At 40.7% G+C, this 21,758-nt stretch overlaps 1 protein-coding gene across 1 annotated transcript in view; it reads left to right on the forward strand.

The window, feature by feature from the left end:
• The window catches only part of STK3 (serine/threonine kinase 3), a 126,739-nt gene that overhangs the window by 45,537 nt on the left and 59,444 nt on the right, over nucleotides 1–21,758 (forward strand). Inside the window, exons 7-9 of the mRNA XM_077351822.1 lie at nucleotides 7,493–7,630; nucleotides 10,291–10,416; nucleotides 20,463–20,667. Of these exons, the coding sequence (XP_077207937.1) occupies nucleotides 7,493–7,630; nucleotides 10,291–10,416; nucleotides 20,463–20,667 (469 nt within the window). The remainder of the gene's footprint in view (nucleotides 1–7,492; nucleotides 7,631–10,290; nucleotides 10,417–20,462; nucleotides 20,668–21,758) is intronic.

Here is a 21,758-nt window from a genome sequence, read left to right on the forward strand (position 1 = left end):
ACTCGAAAGCTCACGCCCTGAATAAATCTTTGTTGGTCTCGAAGGAGCTACTGGGCTATGATTTTATTGTTCAATTTCTTTGTTTGGTGTTAATGAAGACAATAGAAGTATGTAGCCACTGTATGACCTACCCAACAGTGATCAGAACCCTTACTTTTTCAAAGCTAATTGTCTCATGTTTAGTTTAGTAAACGTCATCTGGACTTAGTAAAAAAAAAGCAAATGACCTGCATTGAATTAGTGTAATTGTAACACAAACAAAATATCACATAGTTTGTTTCTTGTACAGGAAAGGAGAAAGCTGGAAAATTTTCTCTGTTTGATAAATCTGAAGATACAAAACACATTTAGGGAACTATTTTACCTGCTGGGTACCCTGTAAAGGTTGGATTTTTGAGAATCAGAAAATAACTTCTCTTCTCTCTTTAATTGTAAAATTAACCTTGTGTTGAGCTGCAAGACTCTGGCCTCTTCTTAATTTTAGGTGCCACATTAAGACTTCTGTGTTGTTGTTGTTGTTGTTGTTGTTGTTATATTTATTTCCCGCCTTTCCCTATAGGCTCGAGGCGGGTCACAACAGTCTCAACCCCATTAAAATCTCCATTAAAAAACTTAAAAAATACCCATATGATGGCAAAAATCCCCAAACCCTATCAAATAAACGAAGATAATGGAAGGGAGTGATGTACACTTCCCAACTCCCAGTGGGGGGCAATGTCCCTAATTCACTGACCCCAGCCTCAACCATAGACCTGGTGGAAGAGCTCTGTTTTACAGGCCCTGCAGAAAGCTGACAAATCCTGCAGGGCCCGCAGCTCACCCGGGAGCTCATTCCACCAGGTTGGGCCCAGGACTGAAAAGGGCATTTTATCATATTTGAGGTGTGAAGTGTGTGTTGGTGGATTGTAGCAACTAACATACAGTAGTGATAAATTGGGCCTGGTCCTCTTACTTTTGCAAAGGCCCCTCTCAGCTTCAATAACCCATCTTTACCATGAGGGTACCAATCCTAGCCCACAGGGTTATCAGAAATTCTCTAAATATTCTAAGGTGCTGCATAGATTTTAAGTAGTGACTTTATTCAGTACTTGGAGGCAGATTTCCAGCTTCGAGATTCCTTTCTCTGCCAAAGCCGAAAAAAACTTTGCAGAACAGATGCTTTGATCATTTGGCTGCTGTAGATCATTTTAGGCTTTATTTAGTGAGGTCTTTTAATTTTAGCAACCTTACATTGCAGTCCTAAGTAGAGTTGCAAGTCTACTGACTTCGGTGGATTTAGAAAGGCATAACTACTTAGAACAGCATTGTTGATATCTCTTCTTTTTTTAAAAATTGCTTATGTTATGTTTACTTGTCACAGTTGTTGGGAGGATCGAATAAGAAGCTGATTCAGCTCTAGCTACAGATCATCATCATAAAGGAATAATGGACATGTACTTGGATCCCTAGACCAATGATCTGAGAAGAAAGCAGATAATCAACACCAAGTAGACAGTGTAGGTAAATCTTGGTAGACTGGACAGATTTCACTGGTGTCTGGGAGTTGAGGTGAGTGTAGGAGAATATTCTGGAGTTTAGCAATGGCTTCAGCTCAAGTAACTGCAACTAGGTGATTTAACTGGAGATCAAGATTGCTCTATGGGGAAGTAATATGCCTCCAGCATTGCTAGTTTGAGCTGATCTGGAACAGGAAAAGAAAAAATACCTTTATGTTCTGGATGCTGCTTCTGTGAAGCCTTGCCTCTGCTGGTTTTAGTCAATCTATGTCGGGATTTACAAAAACTTAAGTTACATTATTTGGCACATTGGTCACTTTTTCCACACCACCATGGAAGGTCCTTTCCCACAGGTCTTCAGGGGCCCAGTCACTGTGACTTAGTCCACATGGTAAGTGGCTGTACATAGTTCATTATGCAGGGGTGTCTGCATCATAGAGTAACTTTCAAGTGGCATCCATGTGGTATCCTTCTTGCTCAGTTCTGCACTTCAGAATTTACAAGGTATAATCTGTCCCACTCATTATTTGTAGTTTTTGCTTCATGTTTAGCTTTCTTTTTCTCTTACTCGTGCCCAGGAAGCAGGTTTTTCCTTGACTGTGGCTGTTTAAAAAACAAAACAAAACTTTCAGGATTGCATCATATAGATTCTTACTGCATCAAAGCTGAAAGCCTTTATCAGCATATAGTAGTATTGACCTGAGAAAGAAAAGCAAACAAACAAAAGTGTGAAAAGGGGGAATTAGGATGAGCCTAGGTGTGCTGCTTTTGCATGGATGCTGCCCTCACATTCCACTTTGTATATGGTCAGCTAGATCCACAGTGATGGACAGGAGAGGACTTTGTCTGCTTTTCTTTCCCATTAGCACGGAGCAATCCGATTCAAATCTGAAAGAAAGGGAAAGGGGTGGCAGGCTACAGTAGATGAGCGATTGGGATGTGAGTGGCCTGCATAGTGCAGGGGGTTGGACTAGATCAGTGGTCCCCAACCTTTTTTAGGCTGGGGACCGGCAGGGCAACTGCCCTGCCAGCGCATCGTGCATGCGCCATGCGCAGCCGAAATCGTGCATGCGCGAAATGCCGCACACGCGCGATTTGGGCCGCGCATGGCGTGTGTGCACATGCGCGATGTGCATGTGCGGCCCTGATGCCCTCTCCCCCCCCTGCAGTAAGAAGCTTCCCAGTCCACAAGCTTGTGGCCTGGGAAGTTTTTTACTGCGGGGGGTGGGGTGGGGAGAGGGAACCGCGGCCCAGCGCCATGGCCTTCGCGGCCCGCAGGTTGGGGACCACTGGACTAGATGACCCATGGGGTCCCTTCCAACTGTATGATTCTATGAAGTGGGCTATTCAGCCTATTATTCTACACACTTTTAAAGACGCAGTTCTCATACCATTGAGTGTGAACTTGGCACCATCAGTTTGTGGCTCTTTAAGGTCTCATGTATGTATCAACACAATTCTGAAAGCCATGTTTGCTCATGTGACCTCTAGAGTAATAAAATATGTACAGAAATTGCTAGGAGTAATATTGTAGGTGAAGATAAAAATGCTTATCGTGTGCTATTTTTGCTCTTAATCATGTGATGGTTATCAGCTTATCTTTTCAATCTTCTGTTTCATTACTATACTGTCTTAAGTTCATCATCATTGTTAAACAGTATCCAAAGGTCATCATCTCAAATAGTGTACATTCCAATTTGAGTATAAATTATGGAAAGCTATACTATCGGTGCATGCTGTAATTCTGTTTTTTAAAAAGCTAGTTGGAATTTCATGAGAACCTTTTTGAAGTTTGAGAACTGGATTGGTATCTTACGAAGAAGGACTGGCGCTTTTACTTCAATTCTTAAGCTGTTATCTCCCTTTGAAGGCTAATTCTGCAGTAAAAATTTGTATCTAATTACATTGATAGAACTAGTTTTCAGAGGCATGAGGTACATGTGGGTATTCACAGAAGTCACTGCAATTTTTTCATTTGTTTCAGTAGTCTTTTGATCTACTCCAAAAGTAGCACTGATAATCTGTTTATTAAGTGACGGTTACAAAACTAAATGGCCTCAAAGGGCTGTTTCATGGTATACTTTTGAGAGACCCAGTTTGGTCCTTAACATATAATATAATTTTTAATGTTAATCTCTTCTTCTAACATTAAATGTCCTATCATTCTGCTGTATCATTTGTATTGAGCTAATGTTTTATTGTTATGTATCAGTCTGCTGAAATTTAGCATGACTTCCAGTCAGTGATTTAATTAATTTCAAGCACTCTTTCTTCATTAATCCATTAAACAGCTACTGTTCATAAAAAACATACGGTTTATTTTTTTTTTTAATATTAAGATTTTTCAGAAGATGTGTTTCGTTTGGCTCCCAGTATAATTTGTTTTCTTTACCTCATTAGTTGAAATTGAATTCTGTAACATTTTAGCAGGTTAATTGCAGACAAAAATTATACAATAAACATATTCTTGAGAAAAAGGCTGTATATGGATATAGTATCCATGGGAATTATCGTTATCCCAACCTGTAGATTATTCAACCCACTTATCTTTTACGGTACCCACTAAATACCCTGTTTTTAAAAGTGTTTTGCTTATTCCAGTAGAGAAAATGTTCCACATGAGCTTTCTTCAATGCCAACCCCAGATTTCCAGTTTGTTCATAGAAAAATTAAAAAGCAAAACCTCACCTGCTCCCAATTTCCCCCAGGCCCTCACATTATAAGTGACTCAGAGGTTGCATCCAGATGCTTGGTGCAGAATCAAACTGTGGGTAACTTTTGATGACAAATTGGAGTTACTGAGATAGTCCGTGGACATCTGGAGGGCCGCAGTTTGACTACCCCTGGTCTTGGGCCAGATGCAGAGGTCACTGAAGCTTTTTTCCTTGGGAACTTTGGTTTACTTAAAAGGGCGCAGGTTTTCAAATGTGGCTCAGAACAGTGTGGCTATCATGACAGCCACGATACATTTCAAGAGAGTAGATTTTGTTTTTGGTCTTTTTGGCTCAGCTCATGTGGTAGGCTGCTGGCCCAGCCTGTTCTGCATCAGCTAATGATGTGATTTGGGATTAAGGGGTGTTGTGATAGCAAAATGGATGGATTAAGGTCGCTCTTGTTCGTATCTCTGTGGAACTGAGTGAGGTGAACACTGAAGATTATGCAATTTCTTTTAAGAAGATGGATTGGGCTGACTCTTTGAAATAAGGAAATGATTTGATCCATCATAGACTCTCTTTACTGCTGTTTAACTATAAAGCAGCCCTCTATAAACTAAATAAATCATAGTTTAGAAGGATCATGGGGACTTGGGGCAGTAATAGAAATGGAGGAGAACAAGAAAGGCATGTCTCATCTTTTTCCTTTCCCTTCTTGCTCCATTGAGGCATTGAGCAGAACAACATCTTGGTTGTCGCTATGATGTTGTGCTCAAGGTGATGGTCTAAAATCTGAGAAGCCCAGGTTCAAATCCCTATTCCGCTGTAGAAGTTCATTTGCTGGTTTTGAAGCAGTTGGTCTCTCTCAGCATGACCAATCATTACATGGCGATTGTGAAGATAAAACTGGAGAAGGAGAGAATGGTGGTGTAAGTTGCTTTGAGATTCATTAGGGACAAAAGAGAGGAGCTAAATATGACTAGTTGTTGTTTTGTGTGCTTGTTAAATCGCTTATAACCCCCCTTCAAAAGTTTGCTTCGTAAAAAGAATGCAAATCATTAGGTAAGTACTCCTCTGGTCTCTGCTGCTTTTTTGAGGCCATGTAGGAAATAGCTCACCCTTCTAGAACTAGGCAGTGGGTCTCACACAGACGCCTCCTGTTATGTCAATGGACTAGATCTTCTCACATGACCAGACGATAGCTGGGTCTCTCTACGTTATCACCTTATGTCAGGGTTGCTGTTACTAGCGTTACTGCCAGGCTCTGAGTAGGATTTTCATCTCCTTCAGTGCAGTCCTTAGCAACTCAGCTAATCTTCTGTATTGAGTATTTAACTGTAAGAAATGCTTGTTTGCTTCATGTGGCCAATTGTTTGGCTATAAAAAGCAATTCAGAATTGTACTTGGGGCAAAAATTGCTGCAGGGTTGATTCCCAGCAACCTTGTAAAGTGAAATAAAAATCTTTGAAGGCTTTGGAATCTGCTTTAATGGTCCTGTATATGGTGGCTCATGTAGTAAAGTTTCTCCTGAACTGTGTGTCATAGGTCAGTGTTAATTGCTATATAGAACTTTAGCTCATTCTGCGATGAAGATGATGATACCATATAAACAGTAGTTAAACCAATTCCCCCCCTGCTTTTTTTTTTTTTTGATAGCTACTGCTAGATTAAGCTGACTTAAGCGATTATGTATCAAATCAAAGTTCGAAAGTTGATCATTGTCAAGGTTGGGAGTAAATGTTTTTCCTGCAGCATGTTTTAAATTTTAGGTTTACAATTAATTTGGATTTATGGGCTGTTTGAGGCTATAAGAGGAATCTATTGTTGATATTTGCTTCCTTTTGTATGAAATGCTGGTCTGAAGACACCCAGGGTATTTTGTTGCATCAGGTGAGGCAGTTTGATTGGTGGTCCGTTGTCTTTGAAGCTTAATGATTGTTTCTCTGAAATGTTCTTGAAGCAGGAGTACTTGGACTGATCTAGTGGGATGCTTGATCATAAAATGTTGATGGCTTTTTTTCCACTTGCAAAACTGGAGTAACTTTTAAAACCATTTTCCTTTCCTCCCACACACTGGTCACAATTAGCTGTTACACTAAAGCACAACTAAACACTAGTTTGCCACAGAGCTTACAAATGCAGATTGTTTGTCTTACCCGTTCATTTCCCTTACTCCCGTGGAGGATGAAAATAGTTGAAAACATGGCTTTCCCCACAATGATCCATTATGCACACGTTGCATAATGCATTTTCATTGTTTTTGCAGCTAGATTTTCCTGTGCAGAACAGGATAATCTATTTCTAAAGTGCATTGAAAGTGCATTATCCAATGTGTGCATAATGGGCCAATGTGTGTATCCAGATGTCTGAACAAATTGCAGTTTGTGCTCCCCCCCCCCCGCCATCAGTGTGGGTTTTAAAGCAGGGTTGAATTCCAGTTTAGGAGAGCAGGTATGGCAAGGGGTCGGCGGCATTTTATATACTTACCCAGTACAGAGAAAAGCACCCAAGCCCTGCATGTCGTAAACTAGCGTATTGTCAAGAAATGTATGTTAATTCTTTATCTCTTGTATGTGAGTTTACTCCATGTAGGATAGTCCTTTACGTGGGAGGAAGGGTATTGAAAAAAGTATTCCCTGCTAGCAGTGAGGTAATAAGAACATTCTATCATCTCACAGCTCCCCCCCCCTTATGTTGTGCTGCTAATGTAGGAACTGCTACAACACGACTTCTCACAGTGATTCTGAAATACTGTAAATGCCACAGACCACCCAAGAGGAATGTCAGCGTCATCTCCGTTTCCAGGAGGAGCAAGTCTTGTGTCTGATTTCCCTCTGGGGGTGGGCAGGGCCTAGATTGCAAGGGCTTCTGTGAGATGCGGCTGTGTAATATAGCGTTAGAGGCAATCTGCATTAACAAATGTCCTGTATAATTTTTTTTTTTTGCGAGATTAAGTTTGAATTGTCTGAACGGATTCCTAAAATGTAACAAATTAGATTATTTCACAGTACTTAAGCACTCAATCCAGCTGATTCCCCTGTTTAGTGGTTTGTATAGAACTGGGATTTGATTTTCATCCGTTGCAACCTTTGTCGTATGCGCATAACCAAGAAAGCATGTTCACTTTTCAGCGGAGAGAAGGTAAAACAAAAAACCTTCTCATGAGGTGTATAGTTGAATGAGGGATTGCTGTATTGAGAATTTCCTTTCTCTCTCCCAATGGTACTGGAGTGAACTCTCTCTCCTTCTTCCAGTTTTCAGCCTGAAAAAAACATATTGTTTTAATTTGCTGACATATTAATAGTCTTACAGCCTTTTTTTTTCTTCCCTTGAAAACAATAGGCAATTTTTATGATTCCTACAAACCCACCTCCAACGTTCCGGAAGCCGGAGTTGTGGTCTGATGAATTCACTGATTTTGTGAAAAAGTGTTTAGTGAAGAACCCTGAGCAGAGAGCTACTGCAACACAACTCCTACAGGTTTGTATGTAGCTGCTTCAGACTGGGAAACAGTGAACCTGCCTGAAATTCATGCCTCTTCTTCGATTTTGGACTGTCTGCCTTTATGGCCCTGCTATTCTGGGCTTTCCAGGGCACAGAGGAAGCCTGCCTTGATTCCATCCCAGTGGAAACTGTTTTTTCCCCCCATTCCATTGTTTAGCTGTTCCTTAGGGCAAGGGTAGTCAACCTGTGTTCCTCCAGATGTCCATGGACAACAATTCCCAGGAGCCCCTGCCAGCGTTTGCTGGCAGGGACTCATAGGAATTGTAATCCATGAACATCTGGAGGACCACAGGTTGACTACCCCTGCCTTAGGGGGAAGGAGAGAAATCTCCTGGGAGAGATTGGCTGGACCAATCTGTGCCCAGGTCTTTCACAGGTTCTTCTGAGAACCCAAACACTACGAGTTCTTCATGGGGACTTGCAGCTATGCTGTAGTTGCTAGTTCCTGGTGGCAACTTGTGAGTAAATATGCAGCAGGGCCCTGTTTGGCTTGTGACCACTGCATGGGAGAAGGAGAAACTGGAGAAGGGGAAATTCTTGCCTTCTCCTTGTGCTGTTTTTTGGCAGCTGAAACAGCACGAGTGCTGCAGGTATGAACATTATTTTCCCTCTGAGTCACCACCAGCATGTGCAAGCATTCAGTGCACATGCTGGCTCCCAGCAGAGCAAATCACTCCCCTCTCCTGGTTGCCCCCAAGCAGTTTTAGCCACTGAAAACGGTGTAGAAGAGAAGGCAGGAATTCTGGCTTCACCTTTGCGTTGTTCCTTCCTGCACATTTACTCTTGAGTTGCCACCAGGGACTGCAAGTTCTCCAGGGGAAAACTTGTGCTGCTTGTAATCTCTAATTAGGCTCGAAGTATAATGCTGCTAGTGTCAGTCATTGTTACATTTAGTGTACGACTCTTTCATTCCTGTTACAAACAGGATCTTCCTAGGCCATTTCTAGCACTTGGCAGATCTTGCTATGATTTTATTTGATCCCCTCACTACTGCTTGTCTCCCCCCCCCCTCCCAGATCTTTACCATACTTCACTGTTCAGCCGAATATTTCATAATAAGCTTATCTGCTTGCTCTTGGTGCTAGAGATTAATCTTTACAAACCTCTCGTTACATTTTTTCATGGGGCTTACACTGTAGTTTCAGTTCTTCCCTACTCTTTGATAAGTTGGGAGAGCAATGCAAACTCTAATCCTTTTAGGCATGAACGAAAATGGGTGCTCCAATTACATTTCATAGTACGCTTCTGTGGGTCCTGATGCATCGCTGCTAGCACACTGCCCTATTCTTCTGTACATTGGCTGTAGAATAATAAATCTTCTTTGCAATTGACCTGCCATGAATGATCCTTCTCACAGCTGACTGTGGCAGCATTGAAGGAGTTAAAAAGCGCCGAACCCTCCTGATCGTGTGGCAGAACATGAAAGTTACCGTTGTACCTTTGCTGTTATTAGGCAAGGAGTTTCATTGCCCCTCAGTGTTACAATAGGCAATATTGAACAGGTGCCTGTGGTGTGCATATGATCACATTCTACATCAGGGGTAGGCAAACGGTGGCCCTCCAGATGTCCATGGACTACAATTCCCACGAGCCCCTGCCAGCTGCATGGACATCTGGAGGTCCACAGTTCGCCTACCCCTGTTCTACATGGTAGTCACACAGCGGCAATGACTGTTAGCAAAGGATATCATTTTCCTAGGAAGTCCCATAAGCACAACCTTGACGGCAGGTATCATGGTTGTGTACGACATTACGCACACTGAAACCTGATGAAAAAGTATGTTTTTGAGCTGAAGTTACAGAAAGCGTTTTCTTATGGCCATATTTGTTTCTTAATCCATGGAGTCACGAAGGACCTTTAGGATACCAGAGGCAAGCTGACCATTTAGCACCCTCCCAGTTTTCAAAAAGTGTAATGTTGATTGTTTTTTTAAAGCCCATGTGTCCTACCTGGAAATATGTGGGGGGAAACTTACTGGAAAGGGACAGGATTTCTGACAGCAGGTGTCGTAACTAGCACCAAATTCACTTTAAGGCCCGAACATTCACACTGGCTTTTAAACAGGGAAGTAAGTAATGGATTTATTTTTAGTATAAAAGTAATTTGCCGACCCTGAGGGTTTCGTTTTTGCTTCATTCACATTTCATCATTACCAGTGGCTGAATGATTCATTTCATGTTAAAATACAGGTTTGCTGAAGCCATAGTGGCTGCTAATTTGCATTGTCAGCTTGTTAAGATGAATTAAATGCTGTAACTTGAATGCATTAAAAAGTTTGCTTTTGTATGTCAGGCTATCATCGCTTTGTTTATTTACCACCTAATTCACATTTCCTTCGGACAATTATACCCTTAACTGTAAAGCAGTTGTGTTTTGTAGTAACATTCTTCTCATGGTTGCTATTTACCTAAACAAACAAAAAAGGAAAATCCTATTTAGCTGCAAAGCAGTTAAACAGATCATATGTTCTCTTATTCCAGATTTTAATTGTTGTCCAAAGGGAAATGCTCTTTCATGCTCTTCTCTGTGAAGTTGATTGGCATGTTGTTTTTAACATGCTGCTTTGTATTTATACTGTATGTCCAGGTCTTCTGTAGGCTTCCTTTTTATATAACTGCTGTTTTTTATTTTCTAGCATCCTTTTATTAAGAATGCCAAACCAGTTTCAATTCTAAGAGACCTGATTACTGAAGCCATGGAAATCAAGGCAAAGAGGCACGAAGAGCAGCAGAGAGAACTGGAAGAAGAGGATGAAAACTCGGTCTGTGAGAATATAATTGTGTATTCTGTCTTCTTTAACCATTTCAGCAGTTACCTGCCTATGTTGAGTGTTTCAGCCATGACTGAGAAGGTTGCATGCACTTGGGTGTTTCTGTTGGTGTTTGTCTTGAAAAATGCCCACACACTACTCCTAGGAGTTTGTAGGATTTGTTGCAAGGAGCCCTTTTAAAGAAGAAATCATGTGTGTGTGTGTGTTTGTGTGTGTATTGGGGAGAGGGGGACTGTGAACTCCATGACCTCCTGTTTCTTCTGAAAAGGTTCTTTTGTGCCAGATCTCTCCGATGCTGTTTGAACTTGAGGGAATTTAAAGAATGGTCTCTGTGGGAGCACCTTCTGAGAGGGGAGCTCTCCAAAAACAACTTGAACACGTGCCAGGATGTTGCATATCCTCCCTCTGGATCACGGCCACTGTTATAGAATAATGCAGGCCATGCATAACATGTCAAATAATACTTGTGCAATTAACATTCCGTTCCCAGAGTAAATTTGGAGGGGAGGGGGAGGGGAAGGGTTCTTGAAACGCATGAGCATTGAATTGGTTTGCATTTGTTTTTCTCCTTTTCTTCCCAATTTGACTGAAGTCTGATATTTTCATATTTGGCCTGCTGTGTAGCATGACCCTGGGTAGCTTTAGTGGGTTGAAAATGCATTTTATGGTGTCACGTGAAATAGGATTACTAATGGGTTTACACTAAATTTGAAGAGGATAATGAATTTACAAGGTTTTCTGTAAGTAACAAGGTTTCTGTCAGTGAACCTGTGGAAGGGTTAATAGGATGAGGGCATGTTCCAGCATTAGAGAATAAATCATCTCTTGTTTGGGTGTAGCACCGTATATTGTTGCTGTTTGTTGGATGAATATTAATTTCCATTCATTCACCAGATAAATATTAATTATTGTTCTGATTCAGCATTTCTTTCTGTAATTTGGTCTCTTTGGGGACTATATTGTTTTAGTGATAAGGAAAGAAAAGCTAACAGCCTAACTCATTGCAATGCACAATATTGTTACTATACTTAATGGATAGGCAGTGATTTTTTTTAAGTTGTAGACTGTTCAACAGTTCAGATTTTTGTCAACCATACTTGGCTGAATGAAGGAAATAAAATTTAAAGGTCAACTTTTTATTAACTGATAAGGCTTCCATACTCTTAGTGGCGAATTATAATGCATTCCATTTGTAGTAAGATAAATACCTATCACCCTGGAGTGGGGAACAGTAGGATACAAAATTACACTGGTGTGTGAATAAAACTAGAGCTTTCCCCAAAAACCTGTCCTTCTGAAGGGAAGCAGAATTTTCTATAAACTAAAACAAAGTAAGGGTCTTTAAAAAAAAATAACTGCTTCACTGATTAGTCAATTAAAGGAATTACCTTCTTCTGATTAAAGTAGCATTCGGTACACCAGCTACATTTGCAGGGGCTGTTTGATTTCACAATGGTTGAAAGACAGAAGTCCCCGATATCTCCAGTGTAAGCTTATAGAAAAGCTAGTCTTTGACATTCTTGTTGTGTGTGTGGGCTTTTTGTTTTGTTTTGTTTTCTTAGTATGACCACATTTGTGTGCTGTCTCCTAGTTTAGGAGAATCGTTGTGCAACATCTTTAAATTCCTTAACATATTTTTCGATTTTATGGCTTGCCAAAGGCAGTGTGCCTTTGGCTGACGGACTATAGTAACTGTGTTATTGTCTGTAAACGTTTTGTGTTGTGTGTGTTTTAGTGGCTTGATCCAAAAGCAATCTCAGGTGTTTCAAGGGATGGATCCAGCAAACCATCAGTGGAACACAGTGCTGGTTGTGAATCTTCCCCTCTCTTCAGCAGGCCTTTCTAACCCCAAGAAAATTTGTTCCTGGAGATGTGGGGTTGATATAGACCAGGGGTAGTTAAACTGCGGCCCTCCAGATGTCCATGGACTACAATTCCCAGGAGCCCCCTGCCAGCGAATGCTGGCAGGGGGCTCCTGGGAATTGTAGTCCATGGACATCTGGAGGGCCGCAGTTTGACTACCCCTGATATAGACGAATGGATAAATGAGTCACAAAGCTAAAGCAGGGAGGGGGGAATGAAATTTCTCTTCCTGCCTCTTCTGTCAGTGTAGCTCATCCAGGGGGAGAAAGGGAGCAATTTAGCCCCCTTCTCCTTTCCTCACTGCATCTGGCCACCCTTTCCTGGGGTTGGAAATGGCTGCAAGGGGGGGGGGGAATGTAAAAGGAAGAAGCTACACAGTCCTGGCTCTGGAGTCAGCCCATTATATTTACATAGGTAAACTGTCTTATTCTCACTATTCATATGCTGAATACTTTTTGTTTCAGCTGCCTGACAAGAACGTCTGAATAATTCAAAAGTTTGCAGGCTTCTTTACGATCAGTGTTTGTGAAATAAAAGGTGTAATTTTACCCTTGCGAGTGTTGGCATTGGAAAAGACTAGTGTGTCGACTGCGATTCGTATTATTCTAATCAGCTATCTTTCTTGGAGCGAGAAGGGAATGTAAATGCAAGCAACACGCTTGGTGGACATTCTTTCTCTTTCAGAGAGCCAGCTTGCTGTAGCGGTTAGGAGTGCAGACTTCTAATCTGGCTAGCCGGGTTTGCTTCCCCGCTCCTCCCCCACAAGCATCCACCTTGGGCTTGCCACATCTCTGATAAAGCTGTTCTGACCTCACCTACCTCACAGGGCGTCTGTTGTGGGGAGAGGAAAGGGAAGGAGATTGTTAAGCCGCTTTGAGACTCCTTCGGGTAGCGGCATATAAGAACCAACTTTTCTTCTTTCCTGGATGCTGTGTGGAAGAGGCTGTGTCAAGAGCATTGTCAGGTTGGGCTAAATACTTGTTTTTGCTACAGAATCCATATAACACCAAGCACATTAAAATCAATGCTAATATATTCATCCTTATGAAAATTTAGCTTTACAGTGACTTTCTTGGACACTATTGGAGGTGGATTAGATTGCCATAAAGGAGACAGGGAGTTCTTAGAACCAGTTCTTCAAATAAAATAAATAAACAAGGGGATGAAATGTAAAGGAAAGGGCCCGTAACCTTGCATTTTTTGATGTCGCTGGAGAGAGTGTGTCAGGTTTGTATAATAAAACTGACACACCTATGGTCTGCTAGCAGTTTATTAGAGGAAAATGGCCTGTGGTAATAATTTCATAGAATCATAAAGTTGGAAGGGACATCAAGGCTCATCTAGTCCAACCTCCCCCCCCCACCCTCCCCCCAAAAAACAGAATTCCAGGTCAGTCTGGTCTCGAGGGAACTTTCCTTCTGACCCTAAAGTGGCAATCAGCTTTTCCCTGGAAATGCATGAAAGGGCCACAAGAGCCAAGCTCAGACATCATAATACCTCCTGCCCTTCAAAATATAGTGCCCTTCAATGTATATTCCCTTCAGTGTACAGTGTCTCTTCTAGAGCTTGAGCCAATCACCTGTAGCTTGGGCCCCTCTCATAAACAAGTAGCAGTAAGTCTTCCTTGTTGGGAAGCTGTCCTGAATATGACCAGAAATAATATCCTTGGAATAGAGTTTGGGCATGTTACAGGACTAGCTTGTCTGAGGCAAATGCATTCTGACAAACTGACATGTTTTGATAGGTGTTGAGGTAATTGTACAGATTTTTTTAATTAAGTAAAAAGTGCAAGCGGAGTACTCTACAGAAGGTTAATCCCAATATCAAAGTTTAAATGTTAGTTTAAGCATTACTAAACATGACCAGTCTCTTCTTTTATGCATTTTTGAAGTGTGATGCAAATTTGATTCTGAGGTCAGGCAGCTGTATTATGGAAATGTAAGGCAACTGGTTGCCGGGCAGCCCCCAGGAAACATGTCTAAATATTTATTCCTGTGGATCTTTAAAGAAATGAACTAATGATCAGCCCCATACTGTAAGTTTTGCTTCACTTTAAGTATCCATTAGCAGGAGATCGGCTAAAAACACTTCCAGTGAATAAGTTCACGAACCAAATAATAATTATTTCAGGAAGAAAGAAGAAATCACGGTCTTCTTACCAGCATGGAATGCTTCCTTCCATGCTACTGTATTTACAGCTCTTCTTATATGCTCTTTATTGGTTGATAACTACTGTAGAGTTCTTCTTAAAACTCAAAACAGAGTTAGAAATTAGAAATTTTAACATCAGGGGAGGTTCTTTTTTTAAGTGTTCTTTTCACTGGTCTTCTTGTCCCTAGTGCTTTTCTGTTTTTTGCTATCACTTTTTTCAAACGTATTCCTGAAAACATGAGGGCTAGAAGCTTTTATTTCTTACAGATTTGGGGTAGGCTTTTCACAACTGAGTGGTCCCCCCCCCCTGCCCCGAAGCCACAGGCTATGGCTTTTAAAAGATTGCTAATTCTAATAAAACATATTTATGACAGACATTTGCAAATGTATTTTTCGGTAGTGAAGTGTACCTTAGATTGAGGGGCATGCCTTGTCTCCTTTGCCACCTGTTCCCAGAAGACACACTTGAAATGTTGGGACCATCAGGAATGGGATGGGATATAGAAGTGGGGAGGAAATTGCAGCTTTGGGAGGAAAATGCCCTCCCTGGTTGTTTGCACAATGGCTTGTTTCCAGGAGTCAATTCTGCTGAATCCCTCCTGTCTGTTGCAGTCCCTGTGCTACATCCAACATTGTACCGTGACCTTGTGGAAGTTTTTTTTTGGGGGGGGGGAGGGTTGTGTGTGTGTGTGTGCTTGAGTAGAAAGGGTAAAACGTTAAAGAACGACCTCTCTTCCAAGCATAGGGTCCAAGCTATTTTAATGGAATCACTTGTTTGAATTTCTGAAAATTCATTTATAAAGCAACGGATCCCCTGTGTCTCAGGGGATGAGAAGGCGAAAAAGAAATATTATTTTAGATGGCACTGAACTGTGTCCATGTCTAAGATAATCCAACGTAAAAGGGTGCCGTGTTATTTTAAAAGAGTCAGCTGAGATCGGAGCATAAAAGAACCTTGAGCTGATTTGTAGATCCCCCTTCTTGGTATTTGGGCAAGTAGTTGTTAATGTCTATGATCATTTTTAATGTCTGTCATCTTTTGTTGGAAGAAGTGCCAGGGGTTATTAATATGGATAAGAATGTAATGAAGTTGATTCATGAACTCTTGAAAGATGTAGCTTTACCAAAATCTTTAATATATGCTGAAAATACATGTTTGTGCTATACTGGTAGCTGAATCCCTGTGCATTTTTTTCTTTTCCTAATGCTGCACTTGTTAGTCTTGTGTGTAAGTACAGCTATAACAACAATTTCTTGGAAAGATAGCCGTGACTATGTCCACATCCCCCCCCCCCTCCCGAAGGCGATGATGAGGTGTTAATAGTACATGAAATTTCTATGGCAAGACACTGAATTTGGTAGTATGTAAATTTTTGTTAGGTGTTCTTCTACTAAATTGTCTCTGCTGCCCTCTAGCGCTGTATTCTGCACAGATCAAGATGAGTTAAAATGGCTCATCCATTCTCAGATGAATTTTGGATTCTTTCTTTGCTAATTTTCAAAGCCAGGACCTGTTTTGCCACTCGATGGTGATGTAGTGGTATACTATTTACAGTATGAAAAGAAGGTTCTTTGTTCTTGAAAAGTCTTTGGTTATTTGCAAAGGCCTTAATGAAATGCTTTGGGACGGCAGAATTGCATGTCATGTACCATATGCTGCGTGAAAGAGTAAAAGGCTGACAGTGGTTAGTCTGACCCAGAGGAAAAGATCCCCCCCCCCCCGAGTTGTATTAGCTGGACTGCAAATATGAATTCAGTATACATCTGATATAGTTCTATGGTTGAGGCTGGGGTCAACGAACTCGAGACATCACCCCTCCCCCCGGGAGTTAGGAAGTGTACTCCTCCATTATCTCTGACATTATCTCTGACACTCCTCCATTATCTCTGATATTAGTATGGGGAGGGATAGGGTATTTTCTCTTTGCCGCCATGTTGGTATTAATGTTTTAATGGGGGTTTTAATAGGGTTGAGATTACTGTCACCCGCCTTGAGCCTTCCGGAAGAGGCAGGAAATAAATCGAAATATAATAATAATAATAATAATAATAATAATAATAATAAATGATATTTCCCAAGAAGAAATGGGCTATTTTAGCACATATGACATACAGGACCAGTTGTTTTCAAGAAGGAAACACATGATACTCTACCATAACAAAGAACAACTGTGTCAAGTGTAGTGACTTGGGAATAATGGGCTGTTCCTTTCCCAGCCGTCAAAGAACTAATTTTTCTTTCATTATGCCTGCTTTTCAGTTCGCCACTATTATGTCTTTAACAAGATTCCTGTTTGTTTTAGATACTCTTCACGTTGCTGTTCTTGCACAATCGCGAGAAGTTTGTCATTGCTATCCATTCCTTGATGAAGTCCGTCCCTTCCTATAGCAAATGGATGATACTTTAAAAATCAAAGTGAAGAGATGAACTAGATCAGGACTAGTCAACCTGTGGACCTCCAGATGTTCATGGACTACAATTCCCATGAGCCCCTGCCAGGACATCTGGAGGACCACAGGTTGACTACCCCTGAACTAGAGCACATTTATGCAGCCAGGGACTTTCCCTATGTCGATTGACTTCAAGAAGGAAGGATTGTAACAAGTGACAAAACTGGCATGTCTAAAATGGTTTGGTAGAGAGAAGTCAGTAGTCACTACTGTAAAAGTGATGGATAGTTGACTTCTAAAAAGATAGGTCATTGGTTAAATGAGAGAGCTGATAATTAGGTTTTTATTTTTCCCCCACCAGGAGGAGCACCAATTCATTCCTTTTATTAGCAGTATATAATAACGTCGTTCAGTATAGTACTTAGGCACTGAATGTGTTTTGACAAAATGCCCCGACTAATTCAAACAAAGAAACTTTGAAATTTTCTCCTATGGGATTGTTACTAATAAAGACACCAGACTACCTTTCTTGAAACAGTATTTGCCGGCGTATAAGACGACTGGGCATATAAGACGACCCCCCAACATTTCCACTCAAAATATAGAGTTTGTTACATTACATTACAGTACTATGGGCCACTATGGGCAGCTATGTCTATCCCAACTGAAGTGCACCCGGCATATAGGACGACCCCCCCACTTGGAGGCATGTTTTTCAGGGGGGAAAAGTAGTCTTATATGCCAGCAAATACTGTAAATGTTGTGCCATTAAGGCTAAGTCCTGGGATGCTTGATAGACAATATGTTTTGACGTTTAAAACTGAACAAGCTAGAATACCAGGAAGCATTGTAACAATGAATATATGTGGTTATAAATGCTAAATTGATGTGACTTCCACATGGGGTACTGTTGCCCTTCTTGTGAGTCGAAAGGCCACAGAACAGTAAGGAAAGCAAACTGGACAAAATTGTACCCACCTCTTCTGCCAACCGTACCTCTCCTGTGAATGAAAACACTGCTGACGTAAGAGGAAGATGATTGTGCCCCCTTCACCTTCCTTATTTTAGCTACTTGGGGCATTTTGGGGGTCCTGAGATCAGCTTTTGGGGGAGCCACCCATTGAGGGAAGGGAAAGGCTAGAAAGGCCTGTTTCCAAAAGCACTGTTGTGCTCGTGGTTTAATAAGATCCTATAGCTTGGCATGCATTTCCTCTGTCACTTTAAAGAAAACCCACCTTTTTCTTTCTTCACTCAGGCTATAGGAAGTTTATGAACTAATAGGTTTCCTATCCTAACTTCTAAAAGATGCTGGTTATTAAAATCTCCTTTAATCTAAAGGGAAATTACATGGAAGAAACTGAAGAGGGAACTTTAACATTAGAAGGCATAAATTTGTAACAAGTGGGAATATGGGACAGAAAGAAGCTGTTCACAAAATAGCATCTGCTGCATGGTGGTAACAAGTTGCTTCCACACATTTCTTTTTGTGGCACTCTTTTTAATTGTTAATTTTCATGATTGCTGTGTGTGTAGCTTGCACAGTAGTTTGTTCAAAAGCAGGGTAAGCCATGCTGTTTGTTCAGGAAACATGGTGATGATTTTCTTGATTATGCCTATTTTGGCCTTTGCGTGGCATACCTTGTTTGCCATGTAAGGAATATATTTGTCTAAATACACTGTACGGAAACAAACTCTTTAAAGATATCCATATAAAGGGCTAGGGCCATGACACTTAATCCATGACACTTTGAATGACCATTGTGGAGATTAAAAAACAGCAGCACTCAAACATATACCTGATTTTGTAGTTTTATTTGGTGTCATGAGCACTCTTGGACGCATTATCAATATTTTGTAGCTGCAAGAACTGTGCTCCCCCCCCCCCATTTTTTGCCTGGTACTCATTAGAGGCGTTTGGCCTTCTTCTAAGGCACTGAATGTTATAACACAGTATTTGACTTTGGATAATGTTGGAATGGGCTGTGAAGGCACACTTTTGGCTCTCAAAAAAAGGGCTAAACTAAAAGATTGTGCTTTTTATGGAGTCACCTAAAATTAGACAGTTTTTAATTGGAAGTTTTAATGCAATCAACAGGCACCTTGTTTGGCATTCTGCTGTTCTTTGTGGGTTGTAAAAAGGGCTCTTGTAAAAGGACGTGAGGCATAAAACAGCATGTTAGTCCTGAAATAGTTGGGGTATTGTGCACATACTCTAAATCTGACTTCAGAAAGAGAGTAGGATTTCCTAATAATGTTTTCAAATACTTCTATTCCATATGGATTTTATGATTCATGAACTGGATTATCATCAGTTCTCTGTTTTACATTCCTGGCACATTACTGCCACTGATTGGAAATGCTTTTGTATCCTTTGCTGGAATTAACTCTGTTCCACAGTCCCGGAGCATCTGCTCAGCAGATATTTTTCTACAAAGTATCAACAGGTTTTCCTCTTGCCTCTTTTATCATAGCTGGAAAAAATTCTTTAGCTATATACAAAAGAAAGCAATTGGTCTTGCCAGTTGAGATGGGCTTTCAGTGCCATTTTGCTTTGATGGACTCTTGTCTATTTGAGCTTTTTATCTTTATCCTTTATCCTTAGGGGAGGGGCTTACTTAGTGGAAGAACTTGTGCTTTGTATGCCGAAGGTCCCAGATCCATGGAAACTTAAAGAGCTCATGAATCAAGCCACTAGTTTTTCATGGTCAGCATTATCTTCTCAGATGGCCCTGGCTGTCCAGGGTATCAGGAAGAGATTTGTTTTCATCATAAACTAGAGAAGCTGTGGATTGAATCTGGGATCTTCTGTATGCCAAACATATTCCTGGCTGCTCCCTTGAACTTTGGGTAGCAAAGGCTTTGAAGAACAGTTGCTAGTCACGCTACACAATGCTGGGGTATAGGTACCAAAAGTCTGACTACATAAGCCAAGCTTCATTTGGTATGTTTCTGTGCTGAGAAGTCTTGCTTTGTTTTTTATAGTTCGCATCTATTTGTTGGAGATATGCTGACATTCTGTCATGGTATTGATCCAGGAAGTCTTCCCCTTTTACATTTATCCACTCCTATGATTTATCAGTGTGCCTTCCAACTGAACCTAGAGATACCTTATAAAAATCGTTTAGATACGAAGGCCAATGAAAAACAGTAGGAAAAATATAGAAGACCATGATTTTTTTGTTACAATATATTGTAACAAAAAATGTATTGTAGGAGAAACCCAAAGTTTACTTTTTTCTTCCATTGCTCAACTTCCCAACTTATTGGTGTTCCAGCATATCCCAAAGCAGTGGGACAGTGTGAGAAATCTGACAAGGTACACAAGTGCAGTTTTGTTTTGGAATAGGGTGAAAGCAGAAGACATGAGGGAACAAGGAAAGATGATAAGTTCTTGTGTGTTCCTTAATGTCCACTGAAAATACTAACATCTGTGGAAACCCGTTGAGAATCTGAGGCCTCTTGAAAGTCAGTATGTCAGAATGGTGTTTTAGGTTGCATTTTGTGTATTTTAATTTAAAGTAACAGAACTCTAAGAAGGGGTAATGTGCAGCTGAATGTTCTTGTCTTCTCAAGTTAAGTGTTTTGAGGAACTAATTCCTGACTCAAGTTGGTTTGCCCTCCTTTCTTTGCAGGATGAAGATGAGCTGGACTCTCACACCATGGTGAAGAGTAGCTCAGAGAGTGCAGGCACAATGAGGGCCACGAGTACGATGAGTGAAAGCGCTCAAACAATGATTGAACATAACAGCACCATGTTGGAATCAGACTTGGGGACCATGGTGATAAACAGTGATGATGATGACGACGACGACGATGACGAAGATGGCACCATGAAAAGTACGTCTCACTTCTGTGTATTAAAGATTTTCATTTTAACCCATGTAGTGGCTTAGTGGTGTTAAAGAGCAATTAGGTTGTGGATTTTGAAAGAAATGCTAGAATTAACAACATCTTGCAAAAAAAGAGGTTTCCTACTGGCTCCAGATCTATCATTTGTACAAGTCAAATTCAGCTGAATGTTTTGATTTTGTCCTTGGTTTTTTCTCTGGCATCTGTTGGGCTTGTGAGCAAAAGCTACCAACACAAACAACCAACCAGGAAAAAAAGCCATGAATGTTTTGCAGGAAGACTCCAAACTTCTGGATGTATGTCTCTGGTATATTATTTCTGTGGCTTTTTCATGCCTCCTACCGTAGTTTGGAAATGTATACATTTTCAAAATAATTAAATTTTTATTTAAATTATTCACACAACATTTTAATGTAGGTCAACTGGAAAAATTACATTGTATACTAAAATGACAGAATGTTTTGCATTAAGGGCATTTTACATGCTATGTAAGAGGGCTACACCATTTGAAAAGGGGGCCATCTGGGGCCAGTTTTACAATAGGCATATAAATTTATAGCCAGGAGTTCTGGTTGAACAGCTTTAAATATTTTTTATGATATGCCTATCATAAAAAATAATCTCTTGGGTGGGTAAACTATCAATGTCGAAATTGATCTACATTCTTGTTACAACCCTTTGTCTGCCTCCTGACATTCAGTCCACTTGCTTTTTGACCCATTTAGTCTCCAGCTCCTTTAAGGATTCATTGAAAATTTTCCTAAATACATTTTCTTGAAGAATCAAGAAGGCTTCGTGATAGCTGAAATGCCGGATCAAGAGTGAGCTGCTTGCAAATGTCTTGGCTCTTCCAGTTAATTTAGGAGAAACAATATAAACTCTGTTGAACCCCTGTTTGTAAATCAGTTAACACTGGCTGAGAAGCTGGAGTGTGTGTGTGTGTTTGTGAGTGTCTTTAAAATACATGTCTTAAAAACGGCAGTAAAGTACTAATAAAGAATAAAAAGGCTCCCGGCAGCATAAATATATGACCAGAAACCCAGAGTGAACCTCAGTTGCCTATTTGATGGTTGCCTTGC

The sequence above is a fragment of the Paroedura picta genome, chromosome 9 (assembly GCF_049243985.1).
Source record: "Paroedura picta isolate Pp20150507F chromosome 9, Ppicta_v3.0, whole genome shotgun sequence".
NCBI lineage: Eukaryota > Metazoa > Chordata > Lepidosauria > Squamata > Gekkonidae > Paroedura > Paroedura picta.